Source organism: Canis aureus, chromosome 38 (genome assembly GCF_053574225.1).
Source record: "Canis aureus isolate CA01 chromosome 38, VMU_Caureus_v.1.0, whole genome shotgun sequence".
NCBI lineage: Eukaryota > Metazoa > Chordata > Mammalia > Carnivora > Canidae > Canis > Canis aureus.
In genome coordinates, this window is record NC_135648.1 from 4,241,750 (window position 1) to 4,263,418 (window position 21,669).

General features: G+C 42.1%; 1 protein-coding gene across 1 annotated transcript in view; it reads right to left on the bottom strand.

Moving 5' to 3' along the window:
• Window positions 1–21,669, bottom strand: part of RGS5 (regulator of G protein signaling 5) — a 48,060-nt gene that overhangs the window by 13,450 nt on the left and 12,941 nt on the right. Inside the window, exons 2-3 of the mRNA XM_077886933.1 lie at window positions 8,654–8,764; window positions 1,872–1,933 (exon numbers count right to left, since the gene is read on the bottom strand). Of these exons, the coding sequence (XP_077743059.1) occupies window positions 1,872–1,933; window positions 8,654–8,764 (173 nt within the window). The remainder of the gene's footprint in view (window positions 1–1,871; window positions 1,934–8,653; window positions 8,765–21,669) is intronic.

The following is a 21,669-nucleotide window of genomic DNA, read 5'->3' on the forward strand; positions in this document are numbered from 1 at the left end:
TCTGGGTCCAGGAGGCAAATTGAGTTAATTCATTTACCCATTAAGTCAACACTTTATATGTGTCAGGGCAGGGTATTCTGTTTAGCACAAGAAATAAAAAGAGAATCAAAATTGGATATGATTAAGAAAGTTACAGAGTCGGGGATCCCTGGGTGGCGCAGCGGTTTGGTGCCTGCCTTTGGCCCAGGGCGCGATCCTGGAGACCCAGGATCGAATCCCACATCGGGCTCCCGGTGCATGGAGCCTGCTTCTCCCTCTGCCTATGTCTCTGCCTCTCTCTCTCTCTCTCTGACTATCATAAATAAATAAAAAAAAAAATTAAAAAAAAAAAAAAAAAAAGAAAGTTACAGAGTCGATGTTTGACTGTCCAAATACAAGATAATGATTTTATCTCAGGTAAACAGAAGTTTCCCTACCAAAAACAAGACATAAAAAAAAATTCATATACAATTAAATGTATATTCTTTGTTATTTACTCTGTGCCTATTGATCATGATGCTCCTGTGAGAAATATGTTTTAAATCTTCAATTTTGCAAAGCATCTAACATTTCATATGCCATTCTTGCAGTAAAGGTGGAGAAATATGGGTAGGGTGTCTGAAATGGAATCATATTTTTAAGATGAACTATTCAACCATTTATCCTCCCCATAATTGTATACTTCTTATTGGGAAATTATTCAGATCCTGACTGTCACTGAGTTTATAATCTATCACAGGAGGGAGCCGCCAATGAAAAAGTACATGGAATAAGTATTAAGCAGGAGAAAAGAATTTCAGACAAGTTGCTGTGAAAGCTCAGAGGGAGATCATTCTGGATGGCTAAGGAAGACTAAGCATTTAGTATTTGGATTCACTTTTAGAAGAGAGGAAAAATTTCAATAGGTAGAGACATGAATACAAAGTATTCCAACCAAAGGGATTGCATGTAGAAGTTGCATCGGGAGGGGAGAGCACTTCAGTTGGACTACAGACCACCCGTCTGCTTATTGTGGAGACTGGTAAACCTTGGAAACTTGAACTTGATATCATAGACCTTGGGAATCAGCAAGAATTTGCATTAGGGGAAAAGCAAGGAGTCCCCAGGTGGGCAGGAGTTAGCTTGGAAACGATTCTTGCTGGCATTTTGGTGGTGTCTTGAGTGAAGACATAAAAGGCAAACACCAAAGGAGGAAACAAGGCTGATGGAGAGAACACCCCACATTGGGCCACAAAAGCAGTTACGAGCAGCTTGAACAGGGACATAGTGCCCAACCTGTGATTCTTCACCCAGTGACCCACACGCCGCTCTAGCCAATCCTTGCCACACCACCGTGAGGCTAAGCTGGAAAAGGGAGTATCTCTCTCTCTCACTGATGAAAACCTGAAGAAGCACACAGGTCAGGCTGCTTGCTCTGCTCACATGAGGAAGCAGGGCAGATGGGAAATTAACCTGCAGTCTCCAGTCCTCAGGACGTTTTATTTCCACAGTCTCTTACTGTGCAGTAGACCTTCCTCTTGTGAGCTGGATAACCACACTCCCTTGTCATCTTTCCATTGTTTTTTTGTTTTTTTGTTTGTTTGTTTTTTAGGTTATATTTATTTATTCATGAGAGACCCAGAGAGAGAGGCAGAGACACAGGCAGAGGGAGAAGCAGGCTCCCTGCAGGGAACCTGATATGGGACTCGATCCCAGGACCCCGGGATCACAACCTGAGGGGAAGGCAGGCACTCAACTGCTGAGCCACCCAGGCATCCTGCATCCTCCCCTTGTTAAGGCCACTTTGAAAAATTGAAGCCATGTCAAAACTGGAGAAGGACAAAGGCAATACAAGGGCGAGTTTTGGCCTCTGTCCCTTCCCTGACCTTTTCCAGAAGATAATTCCAACTTACAGTTGTTCTGCAGGAGCTTGTCCAGGGAGTCACGCCACTGCAGGGCCTCATCCAGCGAGGGTCTACATCAAGAATTAAAAAAAAAAAAAAAAAAGGCAACAGCCATGAGAAGGGAATTAGCCACATGCACTGACAATGTCTCAGACCTGCTTTTCTTAGAAACGCTACAACCAATGACCCATCCTCAGGATGAGGGGGTTTGAGTTACTTTCTTTCCTGCAATCAGATTCGGTGGGCTGCGTTTGCTTTCACACATCAATACTATGCATTTTCCTCTCCTTTTGAACAAACTTTTTAGGTCTATCGCTCTCTAAAAATATAATCTATTTGTCATGAAGCTGTGTCTTGACATTTTTGTATATCCTGTGACAGTATTGACAACTGTGGTCTATTTCCCCCTGAATGTGACTGAATTAAATCCAGTTGCCCCATTGTAGGGATTGAACTCAAATTCTCTGCCTCACTGGGGCTCCACGTTAGCCACCCAATTCAATCAGCAAAAGACATTCGATTCTGCATCCACATCCCATTGCCATCATTAAGGCTGGTGGACGATGGAAGGTGGGATGCTGCCTCACGGTAGGAATGTGATCATGCTATGTCTACATTTTAAAAAATCTGGTTGCATTTTTCCTCCCCCAGTTCGGATAGGATAATGATTTTTAAAACATTCTCTTTATGAGAAGAAAAGTGGTTATACTTCGTGAATAAGAAGGTTGCACATAAATTCTCTAGATGCTGACTCAGAGGAGGAAGGTAATAGCCAACACAAAAGCCCCCCTTAGGCTGTTTTTATTTTAACATTTATATATGCAGAAACCCTGCAGTTATAACAGCCAGTTCTTCTCTCACAGAAGGATTGTGTCAAGGCAGGCGGCCGTTGTCTGGGAAAAATGGCTGACTGTGCTCTCCTGGGGCTCACCTGCTCTCACTCTTGGCATTGTGATGTGAGTTCCTCCTGTCAAGTGAAAAGAAGCTAACAAGGTGTGTATTAGAATATTAAGGCCAATGAAGGTGTTTTCCTTAAATTGGAATTTCCTTAGCACTTCACTTTTTTTTTTTTTATTCTACTGTTCAGACAGTCCAGGAACATTCCTGCTTCTATCTTTTTTAAAAATATATATATCTTGGAGTTTTAAGCTTTCAGATTAGCAGCTGAGGTTGATAAGACAATTACTAATTCCACTTTTCATTGTGCTGTCCAGGCTTGGATACAGCTTCACTTTATTTATGTAAAGAGTCCAAGGTGGCAGTAGATTTTTTGGCTAAAGTGCTGTGAATGTTGCCTTCACTTCTATGTTCTTCAGTGCAGAATATGTACAGATTTTGAGCCTTAATTATTTGATTTTCCATAAGGCTTTATGTTTTTACTATTTGAAGACTAAACATGCCAAAAGTGAGGGTAACAAACCCGGTGAAATAATCTCACGTGGTTTCTATTTCCCTAGCTAGAAACACGGGTGCTGTTGATCAAGAGCTCCACACTAATTCCTCGGAAATTTATTTTTTATTTATTTATTTATTTATTTATTTATTTATTTATTTATTTATTTGGAAATTTATTTTTAATAAGTGAACTAACTACTTTCCCTCCCCCTGTGTTCTTCTGGTTAGAGAGATGACATGAAGAAGGGATCACAAGTACATCCCTATATTTTTTGCCTCATTTTATGTCTAACCAGAAAGGGACCTGTTTTTTAGAGGTCATTAAGTCCTTTTTGGCTCTCCTTTATTACCTCATACGGACAATTCTTCCTATGTATACATTATTTCATACCTACATTCTTAGTAGTAAGGCTTAAACATCTTAATTTCTTCACTACACCGGTTTCAATGTTCTGCATATAATAGACACCCACCAAGGCTCTATTGATTGTTGACAGAAATAGCAGGACATTAAATAATTGGACAAAAGAAATAGAAAGGGGAAGGCCTGGCTCACTCACTGAATCTCTTTCTGATTTTCTAAAGACTCTCATAAAATGAAATCACCTTCCTTCCCCCTCTTTTCCTCTGGTTGCTGGAGAGGACCACAGGAAGAAGAAATGGCATAAGCAGGTGCACCAAGCTTAAGCACGCTACCAGATCCAATTTGTCCCAAATGGTCTTGTTAGAACCAGACTAATGATTAATAGCAGCAGTACATCACAGCCAAGATTAAATTCCTGAAAAGGACGTATGCAGAGCCCGCCTGGGGGTTAAATTAGTCCAAATTGATTCAAGGACACAGATGAGCGGGACGCATGGCCCACAGCATAGAGCCCAGTGTTCTGATTACCAGCCTAGGAGGTAACAGAGGTTCATCCTGTCCTGATTCTCAGAATTTGCCAGCCTTCATTAAGTCTGACTTCTTTGGAAACAAGATAGATGCAGATCTAAATGGCCAGTAAGTGCCCTGGTTTGCAAGGTCATCACTGACCACAGAGAGTGGGCACTGAGTCTCCATGTGTGGGTGGGTGTAGGGGGAGGGGGAGGAAGTCAGTTCATATGAAAGGCAAAATAAACATTAGTAAAGATGATTAACTGTGTGTTTTATAATGCCCAGGGTAAATGCCAACTGGTCCAGGAAGTGATCATCTCGACTGGAAGTGTTCTCTCTCTTTACTCTACTCTTACCTATTTACTTGTTGAATGTCTTCCGTGGCAACAATGCACCCACTGCCTAAAGGTAGAGTTTGTCAGTCGTGGAGAATTTTTCCCATTGTGCCTGTCTGATGGTGCACCCCCTGCAGCATTAATTTGCCACAAGCATGCGCCCAATGCAAACATTAATGATGGTTCAATGTGCCCATAGTTAGTCTGCTTGATGAAAGCCATAAATAACCTGAAACTTAGAATTCGAAAGTGTTAGCCCCACAAACCATTATGACAACTGGTGGCAACACTGTCACTTCTTAGCTGTAACCATGGGGAAGTATTTTAACCTCTCTAAACACCAGTGGTTTCCTTTCCTTGTTTTTTGTTTTGTTGTGTTTTTAATCTACATGTTCCCTGGCACATGTTTATTTAAACCCTTCTGGTAATGTTCTCACATGCTTTTCTTCTTGACAAGGAAAATGAAATCCCAGTTATTTATTGGCTCTTGTGTGCCGGCTCTGACCCCCCTTCTCTCCCCGCAGGGCAATATGGTCATGATTCGTCTCCAGTCCATTCATGGACATTTGTTAAGCCCTTGCTCCATGGCCAAAAGTGACCTGGGCGCCCAGGAGGGGATGCAGATGAAAACATCTGCCACTTTTTGTGGTCTGTCTGTGGGCCAAACATGGTACATAGAGCTGTAATCCTGGCAGTGAGGCTCGCTCAGCATTTTACCCGGGGAGAGTTTGGGGAGGGGAACCCTTGGTAACTGTTCTCATCGGTACACAGCTAGGTTCTGCTTCTATGTGGAGGTCATTTTAGGCTTATAAAAGTGGCAAAACACCACAAAATGTAGCTAAAGATTAGTCGCATAGGCAGGGGGAAAAGGAACATATGGAATATAAAATAAACTTATAGGAATATCTAGATCAGCTCCGGAGCGTTTCACAATCGATTATATGACAAGCCATGATGACAGTTATTGTAAACTAAATTTATGTGGTGTACTAATATGCTTATGATTCTTTATGAGGACCCAGCGCACCGCCTGGGGGGAATGGTCACATATGCAGAGGGTGGGCGAAAGTGAGAGTCCTTAGAGAGGAGAAGGCTGGGTTAGGATGATTGTTTTTTTTTTTTTTTTTTTTAATGATAGTCACACACACACACACACAGAGAGAGGGAGAGAGAGAGAGGCAGAGGGAGAAGCAGGCTCCATGCATCAGGAGCCCGACGTGGGATTCGATCCCGGGTCTCCAGGATTGCGCCCTGGGCCAAAGGCAGGAGCCAAACCGCTGTGCCACCCAGGGATCCCAGAAGGCTGGGTTAGAAGTGAAGGGAGTTTTCAGGAGGCCAAGAGTTGAGCAGAGGCAAACGCTGGCAAAGGGTCAAAGGTGAGGCTTTAGAGAGGGTTCCTGTGAGTAGTAAGGTTTAATCTGGATAAGGAAGAGTGAAGAGAAGATACCAGAAGCAGCGGCTTTTGTGAACGAAGTTTTGAAACCAAGCAAGCATTGCGAAGAGTCACTCAGAATAGAGTCGAGAGGACGTTGAGCAAGGGGAGCACATCTCTGAGCTGACTCTTGTCATTTGCTTCTGGACCTCCTTCTAGAACACACCCTTCCACTTTGGACTGAGATAGAGACAGTGTAACACCTGTTGGCTGAACAGCCAGTTGTGCAGTAGGTAGTTAAAAATCGGCCAGGGTTGATCACAATTCTTTCAAAATGAGTTACATAACCTTGATCTGGCCTTTATAAGCCTGTACTTCATGCTGGCAATTGGGAGCACATTTTTTATTTCCGTTGACCCTGAGTCTCCTAGACTGCCATCTCCACGACCCCAAGTAAATGCTTTGATTGTTTCATAGTCTCTTCTTGATTGACATGTTCCATTTCTAGAATTACCTGATGAAAGTAAGAGAAAGGGAGAAGAGTAGGAATGAGGGGCTGAGAGGGATTTTTTTCAGAGTGGAACATGGGCCCATAGGGAGAAGAGCAATTAAGAATACTAAAATGGTAACAGATGCTGCCTGTGGCTGGTAGGGATCTAGGCTATTCTTTTCTATTTTTTTTTTTTACTTCTTTTTTTCTAATAAGAAAAATAAAAACATTTAAAAATAGAAAATGCTTTTTTTGGGAGGGAGAGGGAAGGCTGGAAGGGCAGAGGGAGCAGGAGGGAGAGACTCTTAAGCAGGCTCCACACCCAGCACAGAGCCTGACATGGAGCCTGACACAGGGCTCGATCTCACGACCTGAGCCAAAAATAAGAGTTGGACACTTAACCAACTGAGCCACCCAGGCGCCCCAGAAAATACTTTCTTTTAAAAAAAGGGATAGCTTTTTTTAAAAGCTGAGGGGGTTAAAAATACCTTCAGTCTGGAGAAGGTTTATTTTCTTCTCTGAGAGAAGAACATGGGTACAAAAATACAAAGAAATCTTATGTGGGGAGAAGAGAAATTGATGGAGCTCATGCAGAACATAGTCTTTTCCTGTTAGTTAAAAGGCATGGAAAATTTGCCAAACCTGAGGAGGTAGAACTGGTTTAAGGGCTCAGAAGATGGTGGGAAAGGCTTGTCATGGTCACTGTGAGAAATGCAGCAGAGACACACAAATAGTCTCTAGGGATAGGAAGGATTTTTTTTTTTCCCCAAAACAATTCAAACTTCTGGAAGAAGAAAGGAGATAGAAGACAGGAGAAGAAAATCATCCAATAAATACCAACCCCAGGTTTCCTTCCAAAACTATTCTCCGAGTCCCTGTGAAGCTACATAGCTCCAGTGTCTTTGCGGAACATTAAAGCAGAGAATCAGAAAATGCATTTTTATATATTTTTTAAAGTGAATTCCTACAGATCCATAACCACCACACTGTTTTCTTCAAAATAGATTTTTTGATCTCTTGCTGCTGTGAAATGTGGTTCTTATTCTCCACTGGTGCCTAGCACCTGCCACTCCACACTGAATTAGCTTCCCCTTTCTAAATGCAAAAACTCAATTATGCCTCACTTCCGGTTTGAGATCCCTTTGAAGTAATAAGAGGAAAATGGAAACATCCACTTAGGCTGATGAAAAAAGATTTAAAAAGAAGAACTCGTCTTTTTATCTCTCAGCCACTCCAGCTCTATTAAGTTGAAGGTCATTCGGATGAAGAAAAGATGGGCCAGTTTATACATATGTCAAATTTGAAAAGAAATGGAGGTTAAAAGGGTTCCTGTGTTTCTGCGATCTCCTGGATGCTTTAGGATAGCAGAGTGAAGGAATTCAAATACATTTGGCTTTTCTCCTGCTCACTTTCCTTTCTTGATTTTCATGCCCATGAGAATGGTTGAAGGGACAGATGGAGGGTGTGTGTCTAGGCAAGGATTGGCTTCATGGCTGGTGGAACAATGGGAAGCAGTGTGCATGCTTGGAATAGTGTTACCAAGTCACAGCAGAGTCCGTGCAAATGGTGAGCCACACTCCCTGCCACACTAGCTTCAATCTATAGAATTATGGTTTCGCTCTATGCCTGCATCAGTGGAAGTGTGTAGGGGGAGGTGGGTGGAAAGGGAGAGAGAACTGAGGAAGTCCAGCCAGGAATACTAATTTATGGATTGGGGTTAAAATGATTAATATACATTTTAAATAGAATAGACTGGGCAAGAAATCATTCCTCGGTCAAGGAACCATCTTCTGTTCCTCTATCAGACGCTGAAGGAATCCTATTTTGGTGAAGAAGCTATTAGGCTTAAATTATCTGCCTTGGTCTTAGCATCTTCCTGAGGGAAATGTTTCCATTTCTAACTTCCTGCTGAGGAAGCAGCTTTGGCTCATTCCTTAGCAGGGGAGCATCCAGTGATCTTAAGTAATTGGGTCAGGAGCAGATACCTGACTCCAAAGGTGAATAGGTATTTTTTTTGTCCTACTTCTGGGTGGTAAAAAATTGATGAGGAGGCTGGTGCCATTTTGTAAGGGACCATCTGTCTCTACAACGAGGTCCCCAGCAGGGCCTTATTGTTATTTTTTAAGTAACCTGATTGTAGCCAATATTAAGCTCCAGACATAGGAGAGTAAAAAATGCTTATTTATAAACCAACTCTCTGAGGGATCTTATGATCTTCAATGAGTAATAGTGTAGAGGGCTCTACAGATGAGGGATGGTGTTATCCACTTGAGAAATAGCCATTCTCTGGAGGGAAAAGGAGTGGAATCCATGCTCATGACTCACTTCTGGGTCTTGGCTGGTTTCTCTGGCTTCTCATTGTATGGAATGACAAGGTCAACAGCTGAATCTGGCTTCTGAAGGAGAATTCCCAACTTGATCTTGATCTCCTTGGCCCTGAAAGAGAAGATGTAAGGGGAACACCGACACCACATGAGCATATGGATCTGAGACACAGATTTCTTCCTGTGTCATAGAAACAAAAAACAAACAAAATCCCATTTTCACTGTTGTGGCAGAAAGACTACTAATGTAGAAATCGGGACACACACACACACACACCAAAAAAAAAAAAAAAATAGAAATCGGGACACATGAGTTCTAATAATTAACATTTATCAAGCTATTATTATGTCCCTGGTTAATATACATTATCTCATTCTTTAAGATTTTGTTTATTTATTTGACAGAGAGAGAGAGCACCAGCAGGGTGAGAGCAGCTGGCAGAGGGAGAGGGAGAAGCAGGCTGCCCACTGAGCAGGAGCGCAATGTGGGGCTCAATCCCAGAACCCTGGGATCATGACCTGAACTGAAGGCAGATGCTTAACTGACTGAGTCACTCAGGCACCCCTGCCTCATCTCATTCTTAATTAATGTTTTGCATGGATTTTTTTCATTTTATGTATGACAGAGACTATAGTATTATTCTCATTTTGCAGATGCAGACACTGAAAGTCAGAGTGTTTAAATAAATTACTTAAGATAACCCAGCCAGTCTGTGGTGGAGATGGGACCAGAGCCCACACCGTCTGACTCTAGGATTCACAGGTGAGCTACCCACTGCATTGCCTACCTGTCTTCTGAGGGCTCTGGTCCCAGATCTGCCATTAATTAGACATGGAATATTTGAAAAAAAATAATCATTTTTTATCACTAGACCTCAGTTCCCTCATCCATAAAGTGACAGAGTTAATCTAGATGTTTTCTTCAGCTCTCTCCAGCTATAAAATTAAGTTATTCTTCCTGAAGATGTATTCCCTTTAAAGCATTTTTTATTTCGAGGGATCTGATTTTTTTCCCCAACCGCTTGCCCATTGCTCCATAATGGCTATTGGTATCTCACACGCAGTAAGCCTTCAGGAGATGAGTATGAATTGCCAATAGACCAACTAGAGCCACATTACATCACTGCTTTCCACCCTCAACATTTTAGTGAGCAGATGTAGTCAGAATTCTGTGCATTCCTCTACCAAAGGATGCAACTATTTTCATGCTTTGTTTCAAGACTAACCTTATCCATTATTTCATGGCGAGTCTGCACCCAAAAGAACACCAAGCAAATCATAAGCATTAATCCATGAGCCAAGCTGTTATAGATTGAGAGATCCACAAAGCTCTTTCACTATTGCCTCAGCACTTTACACATGCTCTTAAGATAGGATTTATTGTATTGCATCATGGTGGTTGATTCATGTCTGTTTTTCAAGCCCTGTGAAGACGGGCATCGAGTTCTGAATACCTTTAACTCCAGTGATGGCACAATGCATGGTGACGTAGTCAATACTCAAAAACATTCACCAGAGGGCAACCTGGGTGGCTCAGTGGTTTAGCGCCTGCCTTCAGCCCAGGGCATGATCCTGGAGACCCGGGATCGAGTCCCACATTAGGCTCCCTGCATGGAGCCTGCTTCTCCCTCTGCCTGTGTCTCTGCCTCGCTCTCTGTGTCTCTCATGAATAAACAAAATAAAAATCTTAAAAACAAAACAAAACATTCACCAGAGTCAACTAGAAATATCTAGAATGTGTTCCTCACGAATCTGCTAACATTTATCTCTCAGCCACAGCTGATCCTAACCCAAATCTTCAAGAGTTATGATGGGATTCATCTTGTGGCCAGATAGGGTTTTGCTGCTCTAAGTAGATTTTCCCCATCCATTCACTGGAGACAGTGATGAGACAATTTAAGTAAACAAAACATGTGAGATAAACAATCATGAATATCAGAGAGGAAAAGTTAAGGACATGTATTGTATACCTTACAAAAAAATCTATAAATATTGAATCATATCATAGTTTCCTTTAGTGTCATAAATATAATTTTGAAACTATGATCTAGTCCCTTCTACAATGTCTTTTCCTTTCCATTTCTTTCTGCTTCCATTCTTTCCCTAGGACTCTCTCTCTAGCTGAAGCCAAGTTGGATCCCAAACCCAGCAGATCAAGCTCACCCAAGCATGGCACTTTGGTTAAAACTGGGCAAGTTCCGTGGGGGAGCTTGTATAACACTTGAGAATAAGTGTCATTTTGACTCCAAGCTCTGCAGGTTGCTTAAATTAACTAATGTTTTGGATTTTTTTTTTTTTTTTTGCCTAGAAAACGGGACTGATAAAATAGTACATCCTCTTTTACGTGATGATTAAATATGCTAATGCATGTGAATCACTTGGCAGAGCAGTTGGCATATAATACTGCTTCTTCAAAGTTAGCTCTAACTGCATAATCATTTTTCCAACTAAGCTCAACCCGTGTTTCCTAGCTTCAAGTACCAAATTAAAGCATCCAAAAAGATTCCCACAAGTTACTAAGAATTACTACACCCACCGCCTGCCATATTCTAGCTCTGGTCTGGAGTCAAGAATCACCAATCTAATATTTATCTGGAATAGAAAGAAAATATTACGAATGTAGAGAAACGAGGTGGGGATGCACGCATGCTGGCGAGTGTGCCCTGGGACAGCCAGAAACACCCAATCCGTGTTTTTACTCCTTGATCACACTTGTCAGCAGTACGCAGGAAATGTACGAACACCCATGGGGTAAGGTCCTGGCGGTCAAGGTGCTCACGGCCCATTGGGGCCTCAGGCTTTCAAGTGATCACAAGGAGGGGTTCAAGGAGAGGACGTCCAGAGGGCAGCAGAGCTCTGCCCCACAAGGGCAAACCAGGGGGGCTTCTCAGGGGAGGCAAAGTGGGAGCAGCAGTTTGCCAGGCAGACAAGACAAGGACGGTCCTTCCAGGCAAGAAGAGGGGAATGTGCCTATTGCTTGAAGGGATGCTTCCTTGTTGCTGGAGCATAAAGTGTGTGACAGGGAGAGCAGAAACCATGTCGGGTGAAGCCGGCTTGCTCTGCCTACCCTACCTGGGGGACGGAAGGATGACACAGGAGCCTCTGTACAGCACTCAGCCTAGGGCAGTTTTGGAAGAAAACCCAAAAAAGGGTAAAATGCCTGGAAGGTGCCCTCAAAGACTGTCTCTCCCAAAACAGGTGGCAGCCGGTCTTGCCAACTCAATCTGTTTCAAGTTTTTCTTCTGTTAACTCTTTCAGGATGTATGTTCCCATAAAAACACTGTCTATAAATGGTGGTTAAATGTTTAAGGCATCCCACGGAAGCCTTCTAAAACCAGAATAAAGGACGCCTGGGTGGCTCAGGGGCTGAACGTCTGTCTGCCTTTGGCTCAGGTCGTGATCCCAGGATCCCGGGATCGAGTTCCACATTGGGCTTCCTATGGGGAGCCTGCTTCTCCCTCTGCCTGTGTCTCTGCCTCTCTCATGAATAAATAAATAAAATCCTTTAAAAAAAAAATAAAGTGAATCCAGAATGAATCAGAACCCTAGTATGATTTCATCTGTATCACTGCTTAAATAAATTTTCTGTGGGATGATCTAGAAATCAATGGCCATTTAGAACATTGCCTATAGAAAATTATATTCCATTCTTCAGGGTAGCAAACCTACCAGTACATCACATTATTCTCTTCCTCATACTTGCCTTGGGGATGAAACAGGGAAAGGAGATGCAGGGCTCTGTTAAAACTTCTCTTGATGGCTTCCAACTCCTGACTTAGTACGTGTTCAAATATCTGACATTAAAGAGAATATATACAATGGGAAGTCCATTTGATTTAATTAGGAGTTTGTAGGAATACGGAGAATGAATAATATGATTGCATCTCCTCTTCTAAAACACTAAAAGTTGACAGGGTAAGGAGTTGACAGATGCTGGAGTTGAAACCACTTGAAATCTTTTATTCTTTTGCAAGGATAAATAATGTTACTACATTTGTTTTTCTCCTCAGAAATTCCTGGAACAAGGGGGAGGCATCCCCCCCCCTTGCATTCCCCTCCCCACCCCTCCCTATACACACATATGGGAACAAAATAAACCAAGTGGAAAATCAAACAAAACAAAAGCTCAAACCTATCATTTTATTTTCCCCCCTTAAAAAAATCAACTTGAATGAATCTGACATTAATTTAATGTCAACAACAACCTCGCCCAAAGAAGAAAACTTTCTGACACTTTGGTGATTTCAACTGGAGTCTTGGGCTCCATTCGACCCGACACTAGGCATTTTTCCTGGGTACATAACATTAATGCTGGTGAACAAGAAACAATTTTTACTTCCTCCCATCTCATCCCCGTCTTGGTATCCTTTTGTTTTACAAAGAAAACCTTGTTTTGAAATAAAATCGATGGAAATGCCTGGGTGAAATTTTAATTAAAGGCTCAGAGGAAGATAATTCTTTCTGTAGATGACTCACATTAGTGATTTCAAACTGGAAAGGGTTTGAGTAATTGCAGGGTTTGCGGTTTTAAATCTGTGCCTTCTGTGGGTACGCTGGCCAGGAAATCAAATTTCAAAAGGACCCTAGGCCACCTGGGCCCTTCCTTCTAATGGGTGAATTGAGTCAAAGATATTACCTTACTGCATACAAGTATGAAAAACAGTACAAGCAATCAATCAAAACAAATCTAGCTGAATTTTTAAAAACACAAGTAGAATATAGAATAGCCAACTATATGTAAAGTCCTGTGCTAGGGGCTTCAAGGGTAACAGAGACAGTTCCTTGCCTCAGAGACAATTGGAACAGCTGAATGTAGGACACATACATGCAAACTAAATGCTAGATTTTTTTCTAGTCATTGACCACCGTGGGTGGGATATGCCAATTAAAGGATATAGACCCCAACGTCAAGGAGTTCCAGTGTGTGCTAACGAGATGACACAAAAGCAGTGCAAAGAGAGACATGGCTTCAACAGCTGCCCCTACAGAGCCTTCTGTATTTTTCATTTATGGTCCTTATCAATTTGCACATATATCTCTGTATTTTTATTTGGGTCCTGTCTCTCTCCCTACCATTAGCATGGCAGGTCTCCAACAATATCTGTTTGGTTCACGGTTCCAATCTCAGCATACAGCTCAGGGCCTGGCACTTAATAGGTGCTCAGAAAAGATTTTCTCTATAAACCGATGAATCAAAAAGCGAATGAATGAATTCAATTTCTAGCTGAGAGCAAAACTACATTTTGGGTTGAATGAAAAACGGGGGTGAGTGTAATACTGGAGTGTGGCACAGAATAAGGCCTCCAGAACTAGGCTGTTTTTAATTTGGTTAACTGGGTGAGGGGATGTAAAACGTCACCAAATGACCACAAGGACTCTAAGGTAACTGGATTCAATTGCCATCTATTAAAGAGGTTGAAAGTTAAGTAAGGCTCAAACTGAGCGTGCTCATTTAGTTCCTCACCCCAGACCAGGTCTACTCTGAGGAGAAGGGGCAGGGAAGGCAATTACAACCTCTAGCAGCCTGATCAGAATCTATTGTGAGACCAAAATTTATCAGGACTTAAAAGAATTAGAAGTAGCCCAGAGGCACAGACCCGTCCTGTGGTTGGAAGACTTGGGGTCATCACGGGCAGGTTTCATTCTAGACTCCAGACATCTATTAGGAACAGTCAAGAGGAAAGACAAGATGGAGGACATTTGGGAAATATAGAACAGGGATTTTACATTTCCAAAAGAAGTGTCCCAACAGGTCAGGTATCAAGGACAATCCAGTTTAAAGTGAATTCAGGGGATCCCTGGGTGGCGCAGCGGTTTGGCGCCTGCCTTTGGCCCAGGGCGTGATTCTGGAGACCCAGGATCGAATCCCACATCGGGCTCCCAGTGCATGGAGCCTGCTTCTCCCTCTGCCTATGTCTCTGCCTCTCTCTCTCTCTCTCTGTGACTATCATAAATAAATAAAAAATTTAAAAATAAATAAATAAATAAATAAAGTGAATTCAGCTTAAATCTGTGTGGCAGATGCCCCCTGCTGGTCGTGGGGAAGTGTGTATGTCAGTGAGGAATTACCTAAAGAGCAGACCTCTGTGTTCCAGGCGGCCACCTTCTGAAAAGACACCCCAGGAGTAAAAAGGACATGCCCTTTCTTGGCTCCTGAAAGTGCAATAAATACCCAGAAAAGATAAACAACAGTCTCTAAAACACTTGTTAGCAACCAGTCTCCACTGGTCTCTGGAGAGTACTGCACCCACCAGAGTCAGCTGCTCTGAGACGCAAAGGAAAAAATTAGCTCCTCTGAGTTCCTGCAGTCGAGGTGTGAATCCCTTAGACAGAACCCAAGCTGAGGCTGACAGAAAAAAGGGAGCCCAGAGGGTGTGTGTTCACGAGGCAGGACCCATCTGGAAAGATTCATTTGGTTGAAGACTGAAAAAGCCTTCTTGTTGGCGGTTCTTTTAAAGCTCAAGATGAATGGAGTTTGTTACTCATCAATGGCTCATGAGAGGCAGGGGTTAGTAAAAGGCCTTGAAAACCCTTAGCAGAACATAAAGAAATAGAAGTGAATGATCAGGTCTGTTCAGAAACTGAAATTCTCAACCCTCCAGGGTTGTTGGAATGTGGTCTCTTAAAATCAAGATCAACTCTCATGTGTAGGGAGAAAGTAGTGCCAGGTCATTATGGTAGAGAGAGAATGCATCAAGTTTGGCATCTGCCATTTTCCTGAATTAACCTACTTCCATATGAACTATAGATAATCCGCTCCTTGTTTATGTTCAGTCTTCAACCTTGACCACCCCAGATTAACTTGTTATCCTTAGGTCCCTCGACCAGGGCACTTATTTAAATAAACTGATTTATTTCATAGGATTATAGTAGAGATAGAAAAGACTGGCCTCAGTAGAGTTCTCCTTTTGCTCACTTGTTTATTCAACAAATTATTAAATGCTTGTCATGTGCCATACGCTATTATAGGTTTTGAAATCCCCAGTGGAACGAAGAGAAAAGGTCCTCTCATGGAGTTTATATTTTAGTTGAATAAGACAAACACAAAACAAGGAATCAAAACAATGCAATGAAAAATGTTAGCTGGTTGTATGACAGTATGACTACAGTATGACCTTATGTATGTAGGAGTTAGCTTCAGCTACATGCCCTAATAAGGAATTCACGTTGCACTGGTGATCAACGAGCATCTTATTTTATTTTTTTAAAAGATTTTATTTATTTATTCATGAAAGACAGACAGAGAGAGAGAGAGAGGCAGAGACACAGGCAGAGGGAGAAGCGGGCTCCACATAGAGAGCCCGATGTGGGACTCAATCCCGGGACTGTAGGATCACACCCTGGGCCGAAGGCAGGCATTAAAACCGCTGAGCCACCCAAGGATCCCCTATCAATAAGCATTTTAGAAAGATCATGCTCCAGAGGGGATTGTTGTAGGGGTCTCAGCTGTCCTTATTGATTGGGACCAACATCAGATGCTTTGGCAGTTAGCAGAATATGTTAGAAATGAATTTTTACAAGTAGGTTTGTTCATTAGATAATGATCTCTCTCCTGTCATGATAATGGCCTAAGTCATGTGGACCGGTGACTTGTTGTGGAAACCCCAACCTGTTTCATAGAAAGGTTATACAAAGGTAATTACCCCTTCACCCATATAGACGGCACCTGTAGCTTGATCCCTAAAATAGTCCTACATTTACGCCTTGATTCTGAGATGCCCCATTGCCTGATACCACCTACAAGGGTATCAGAATCCTATCTCAGAATATTATTGTCTGACTGAATTTTTCCTACAAGTTGTGGTCAGAACACAAAGAATGAGGATTTTACTGATTAGAGGATGAGTTGTATAAACATTTTGACCAGCTTATTGATACAAATTTGCCTAAATAAGTTGGCCCAATTGAATTTCACTATATGTACGGTGGTCTTGCTTTCTTAAACCAGTAGCAAAGTTGTGGAGAAAGAAATAACCAGGGCAGTCCCGGTGGTGCAGCGGTTTAGCGCCGCCTGCAGCCCGGGGTTTGATCCTGGGGACCCTGGATCGAGTCCCACATCAGGCTCCCTGCATGGAGCCTGCTTCTCCCTCTGCCTGTGCCTCTGCCTCTCTCTCTCTCTGTCTCTATGAATAAATAAATAAAATCATTAAAAAAAAGAAAGAAGTAACCATCATCTATGACTAAAGATTAATAGCTACATTTATCTACCAAAAAGAATCTGATAGTTGGATATGAATGAATTAACTTAGGTTTGTTTTCAACAGCCACTTCCTATCTGTGTGACTTTATACAAGTGATATAATATCTCTTGGTCTTGGTTCCATAATCTGTTAAAAAGGGATAGCATTAGTGCCTTCAGTAAAAACTTTCCGTGAGGAATTTGTGAGATAAAGTATGTAAAAATTAGCACAGTACCTGAACATAAATGGCATGCAATATACGGTGATGGTCATCATCATCACCACCACCACCACCACCACCATCACCACCATCATCACCACCATCTCCACATCATCTCCATAATCACCATCACCATCATGATCACCACCACCAACACCATCCTCATGACCACCACCATCTCCATCATCACCATCATCATTATCATCATCATCACCATCATCACCACAGTCTTCATTACATACTTACAAAACTTCATCTTATACCACCTAGTATTACAGTTTATAGCAGTTTCCTTTAACTTTGGGGATATTGGCATTTGATTGCATTAAGCTCATTTTCTCTGGGTAGAATAAATGAACTCAATGCTGTGAAAGGTGAAATGAAACGGAGTTACTTATGTCCAGGGATTTTAAAATGAAGCCGGGAGGCCATTAAAGAATTGGGCCTTATGCATGTTCTCATAGTATGAAATCATGAACCTTCAACTGGACCAAACTGCAAATATTGCGAGGGCTCAGCCTGAACACCTGCAACTTGCTCTAGTAAGAGCTTTTGCTTAGTGATAGCCTTAGCAACCAATTATGTTCAGCTAAGATTTGCTTCCCGCCACCAACACCAATAGAAATTCTTTGTAAACAACATATATAAGTATTCCCTTTTGTCTTTAAAAACCCCTGACTTTCGTTCACAGAGGGGAGGAGGTGGGGTGGAAACAATGCATTTGAGGTGCTACCTGGATCTGTATTCTCTGCATTGCAATTCTGAGACCCTCAAAATGCTTTTGTTTTATTTTAGCTTTGCCCCTTTGCTTGGTTGACATTGCCTTCAACATTACTTTCTTGGTGAAATGACAACGATACCAAAGTGAGAGAATGAGGAAATGTCAGAAGTAATTCCTCGTGACCCTACCCTGGGGAAGACAGGAGGAAAGCTAGGTAGGAAAAGCCAGGATGGTCTCAGCAGTGACCAAAAACAAAAGTGAGGGCCTGGTTCACCTATAAGTGGTGTGGAAAGGTCTATCTTTGTGGCACCCTCTTTACTCCCAATTGATCAAAAACAGACTCGATGTGGGTAGGTGAGTAAAGCCCAGTCCTATTTGATGATGCATTTTCTTCCTCAGTCATCTGGAGAAGAAACCCTCTGTCTCTCCAGATCCCTGGTATATCTAAGTGTAGAGGACCACGTGAGGTCACTGGACTTTCATTTCAATCACACAGTTCCTGCATCTAGGTGCAAGCTCTCCATCTGGTCAAGAGGTCATGATGTGGGAAACGAAGGCAGGAGAAAAATTATTAAATTTCCTTACTACCTGCAGCCCCTTGGCAAGTCCTTGAAACAGGCAAGGGGACACTTCTCTAAGAACTCAGCTGCCTTGATATTAATACTTTGTTAAGGGCAAAAGGCAACCTTAAGTCCAACCCCCAAGACCCTGTAAGCCTACTTCAACATATAAAAATTCCTTTGGAAACTTCCTTCTCTAAACCCACCAAAATACATGTTGGCAATCATACCCCAAACATATGACCCACGGGTATATATCTGAAGAGCACCATAACTGAGTTTTTACTAAACAGTAATACATGACCTTTTCCTAACAATAGCTAGAACCCCAACATCCTGGAAACCTAGCTCCAAAATTCCTGAGAGACTTACTGTGCTCCCTAACCCCCTCCCAACTTGAAAGTATATAAGGGCCACTCCTCATGACCCGAGGGCAGCCCTTTCTGCCCACAGATCCTGTCTCTGTGCTCCAATAAAACCACCTTTCTGCACTAAAGACGTCTCAAGAATTTCTTGGCCATTGGCTTTGAACCCTAATGCCTTTCCTACATCAGTCACTCCTCCTCACAACAAATAGGTAGAAAGCCTATGATTGGCAGCAATTCTTAAAGATAATAATAGGTTTATGTAAACAACAGTTTACATACAGTATTAGTTTATCGAGGCATTAATTCATGTAATCCTCTCGATAGAGTTTTGCCTCTGACTTTCAAGAATCTATATTCCCCGAATTGCTGTTCTGAGACAATGCTTGAGATAACTAGGCCATTGTGCTTTCTAACCTCTGAGGGAGTTGTGTGGAGAAGCCAAAAGCAGATGTTAACAGAAGGTAATATTCCATTTCTGGCCTTGGTTTTCCAAGACCCTAAACTCATTGGGAAGATAGGCTGACCTGTTCCCAAAGAGGAAGACTGCTTTTAATGAATGGTAAAAGAAGAAGCAGAAAAGTAGAGAGGGACAAGAGAGCATTCCTGAGACAAGGTCAGAGGTCAGAGGACTATGGTTCAGTGTTCCACAACTCTTCAAACCAGCACCCTCATCCACTCCACATACTCCTTTGCAGGACTCCAGGGAGGTGGTAGGAGCACAGAGGGGGAAAGATAGAAGGTGCCCATGAGACCTGACTGCTAGCACCAGAGCTCCTGGCTTCACCCAAAATGATATCCAGACCCAAGCAAAGGTCTGAGGAGTGGCCTCAAGGCATTGTGAAGCTTCAAATGAGAAACATAAATAATGATGCATCCATTTTAAATTATTCAAAACCAGACACTTGTAAGTGTGGAAAAGCATGCCCCACACAAATACAAGATTGCTTAAATTAAAACAGCAAGTGTTCAGGAGAACTCAGTAACCATATGGTGATGAAACCATGGGAATAGTGAACTATACATGGCAAAGTTTCCATTGCTAAAAAAAAAGTCATCAAGAAAAGACAAGCAACCAGCTGTTTTGGATAATGTAAGTTATGTATAACCAACCACCTGGATCTATTCAGATGATCTCATGTGACACTTTCCAGATCTCAACTCCATTATTACAGCGACATATAACATGTTCAATCGTGTTCAATCTCTTCCCTGCACTTGGCAAAGAAAATGTCCACCTCCCAACTGTGGCAAAATCCTGTCCCAGGTTATATAACTGGAAGAGTTTGTAAAGCAAAGAGGCTGTTCCTAGAGGGACAATAAAGTGGAGTATTGGGCTCTTACCCATAAAATCAAATACCAAAATTAAAGGGCAAGAGATGGAATAGTATGGTGAGTAAGGGCATGGATGTTGGAGCCAAACCATCCAGATTTCAAGGGACCTTAGATGGTTTTTAATTTGCCATCTCCTTACTTTAAAAGTGGAAAAACTGAGGTTTATGGAAATTTAAAAGTTTTTACAGAATCTCACAAGATCTTATTCTAAGATTTCTAAAAAGTTACAGTGCAAGGGGTAGAACACATTTTTTTCTGCAAAGTTGTGGACAGCATATTTTCAAGAAATAATGCTAGTCCTTCATGAGTGTACATCTAGGAGCTCCAGATGTATGCATTTCCAAAAGAGATAGCAACATTCTTGGGGGCTAATAGCATATCTTACTTCCTTGGTCTCCCATAGCATCTTGAAATTAAGTACATTACAGCTGCCATAAATCCTAAGATCACAGGTCCACACTGCTTGGGCTTATATTCCAACTCTTACTTACCAGCTGGGTGACTTTGGGTAAGTAACTTAGATTCTGAGCCTCTAGTTTCTGTGCCATATATATGTTATGAGGCTAAATAAGTCAATGCATTGAAATGTTTAGCATGGCACTTAGAGCATAGTAAATAGTCTTTAAAGGTTATATATCTGGATCCCTGGGTGGTGCAGCGGTTTGGCGCCTGCCTTTGGCCCAGGGCGTGATCCTGGGGACCCGGGATCGAGTCCCATGTCGGGCTCCCAGTGCATGGAGCCTGCTTCTCCCTCTGCCTATGTCTCTGCCTCTCTCTCTCTGTGACTATGATAAACAAATAAAAATTAAAAAAAAAAAAAGTCAGCTGATAGAGTTGATTTAAAAAAAAAAAAGGTTATATATTCTTATTATTGTTTAATTATATTTGCCCCACTATCTCTAGCACAATGTCTTGGACATGGGTGTTTACTACTAAATGTTTATTGGATGAATGGAATGGAATGGAATGGAATGGAATGGAATGGAATGGAATGGAATGGGGCGGAATGGAACGGAATGGAACAGAACAGAACAGAACGGAATGGAACAGAACGGAACGGAATGGAATGGAATGGAATGAAACAGAATGGAATGGAATGGAATGGAGTACGTTCAACAAGGATCTGGTTGACTAACATGCAAGATAGGCCCCTTTCAGAAGGCCTCCACCTTGGAATAATGCAACTAATTCTGAGGGCATAGAAAAAAATACATTGCTGGAGAACACCCCTATGGGGTGTCACAAAAAGCCAATCTGGAGATGTCTATTGCTACCTGGAGTGGCTCAGAGCTACACTGTAATATTACCCCCTTTGTGCCACTATTAAAAAAATGGGGAGGAAAAAAAGAGTATTGTTTTTCCCAGGCGTTGGCTACTCCCTACCCAAGGATTCCTGTGGAAATGGAGATATTTCCCATGCTTTCATGGCCTGTCTCTGACACATTCATCACTCAGAGTAGGTTAGTGGGGGTAATGAAAGAGGCCATGGGGGGACAAGACAGGATAGAAACAGATTATTTCCCTCTGACCTTCAATTCCCTGTTTTATTCAAAATATTGTTGGCAAGATTTCTGGACTTTTGGTAGTTCAGCTTGGAAGGCAGATAATAAATAGTGGGAACATCGTCCTCAAGTTG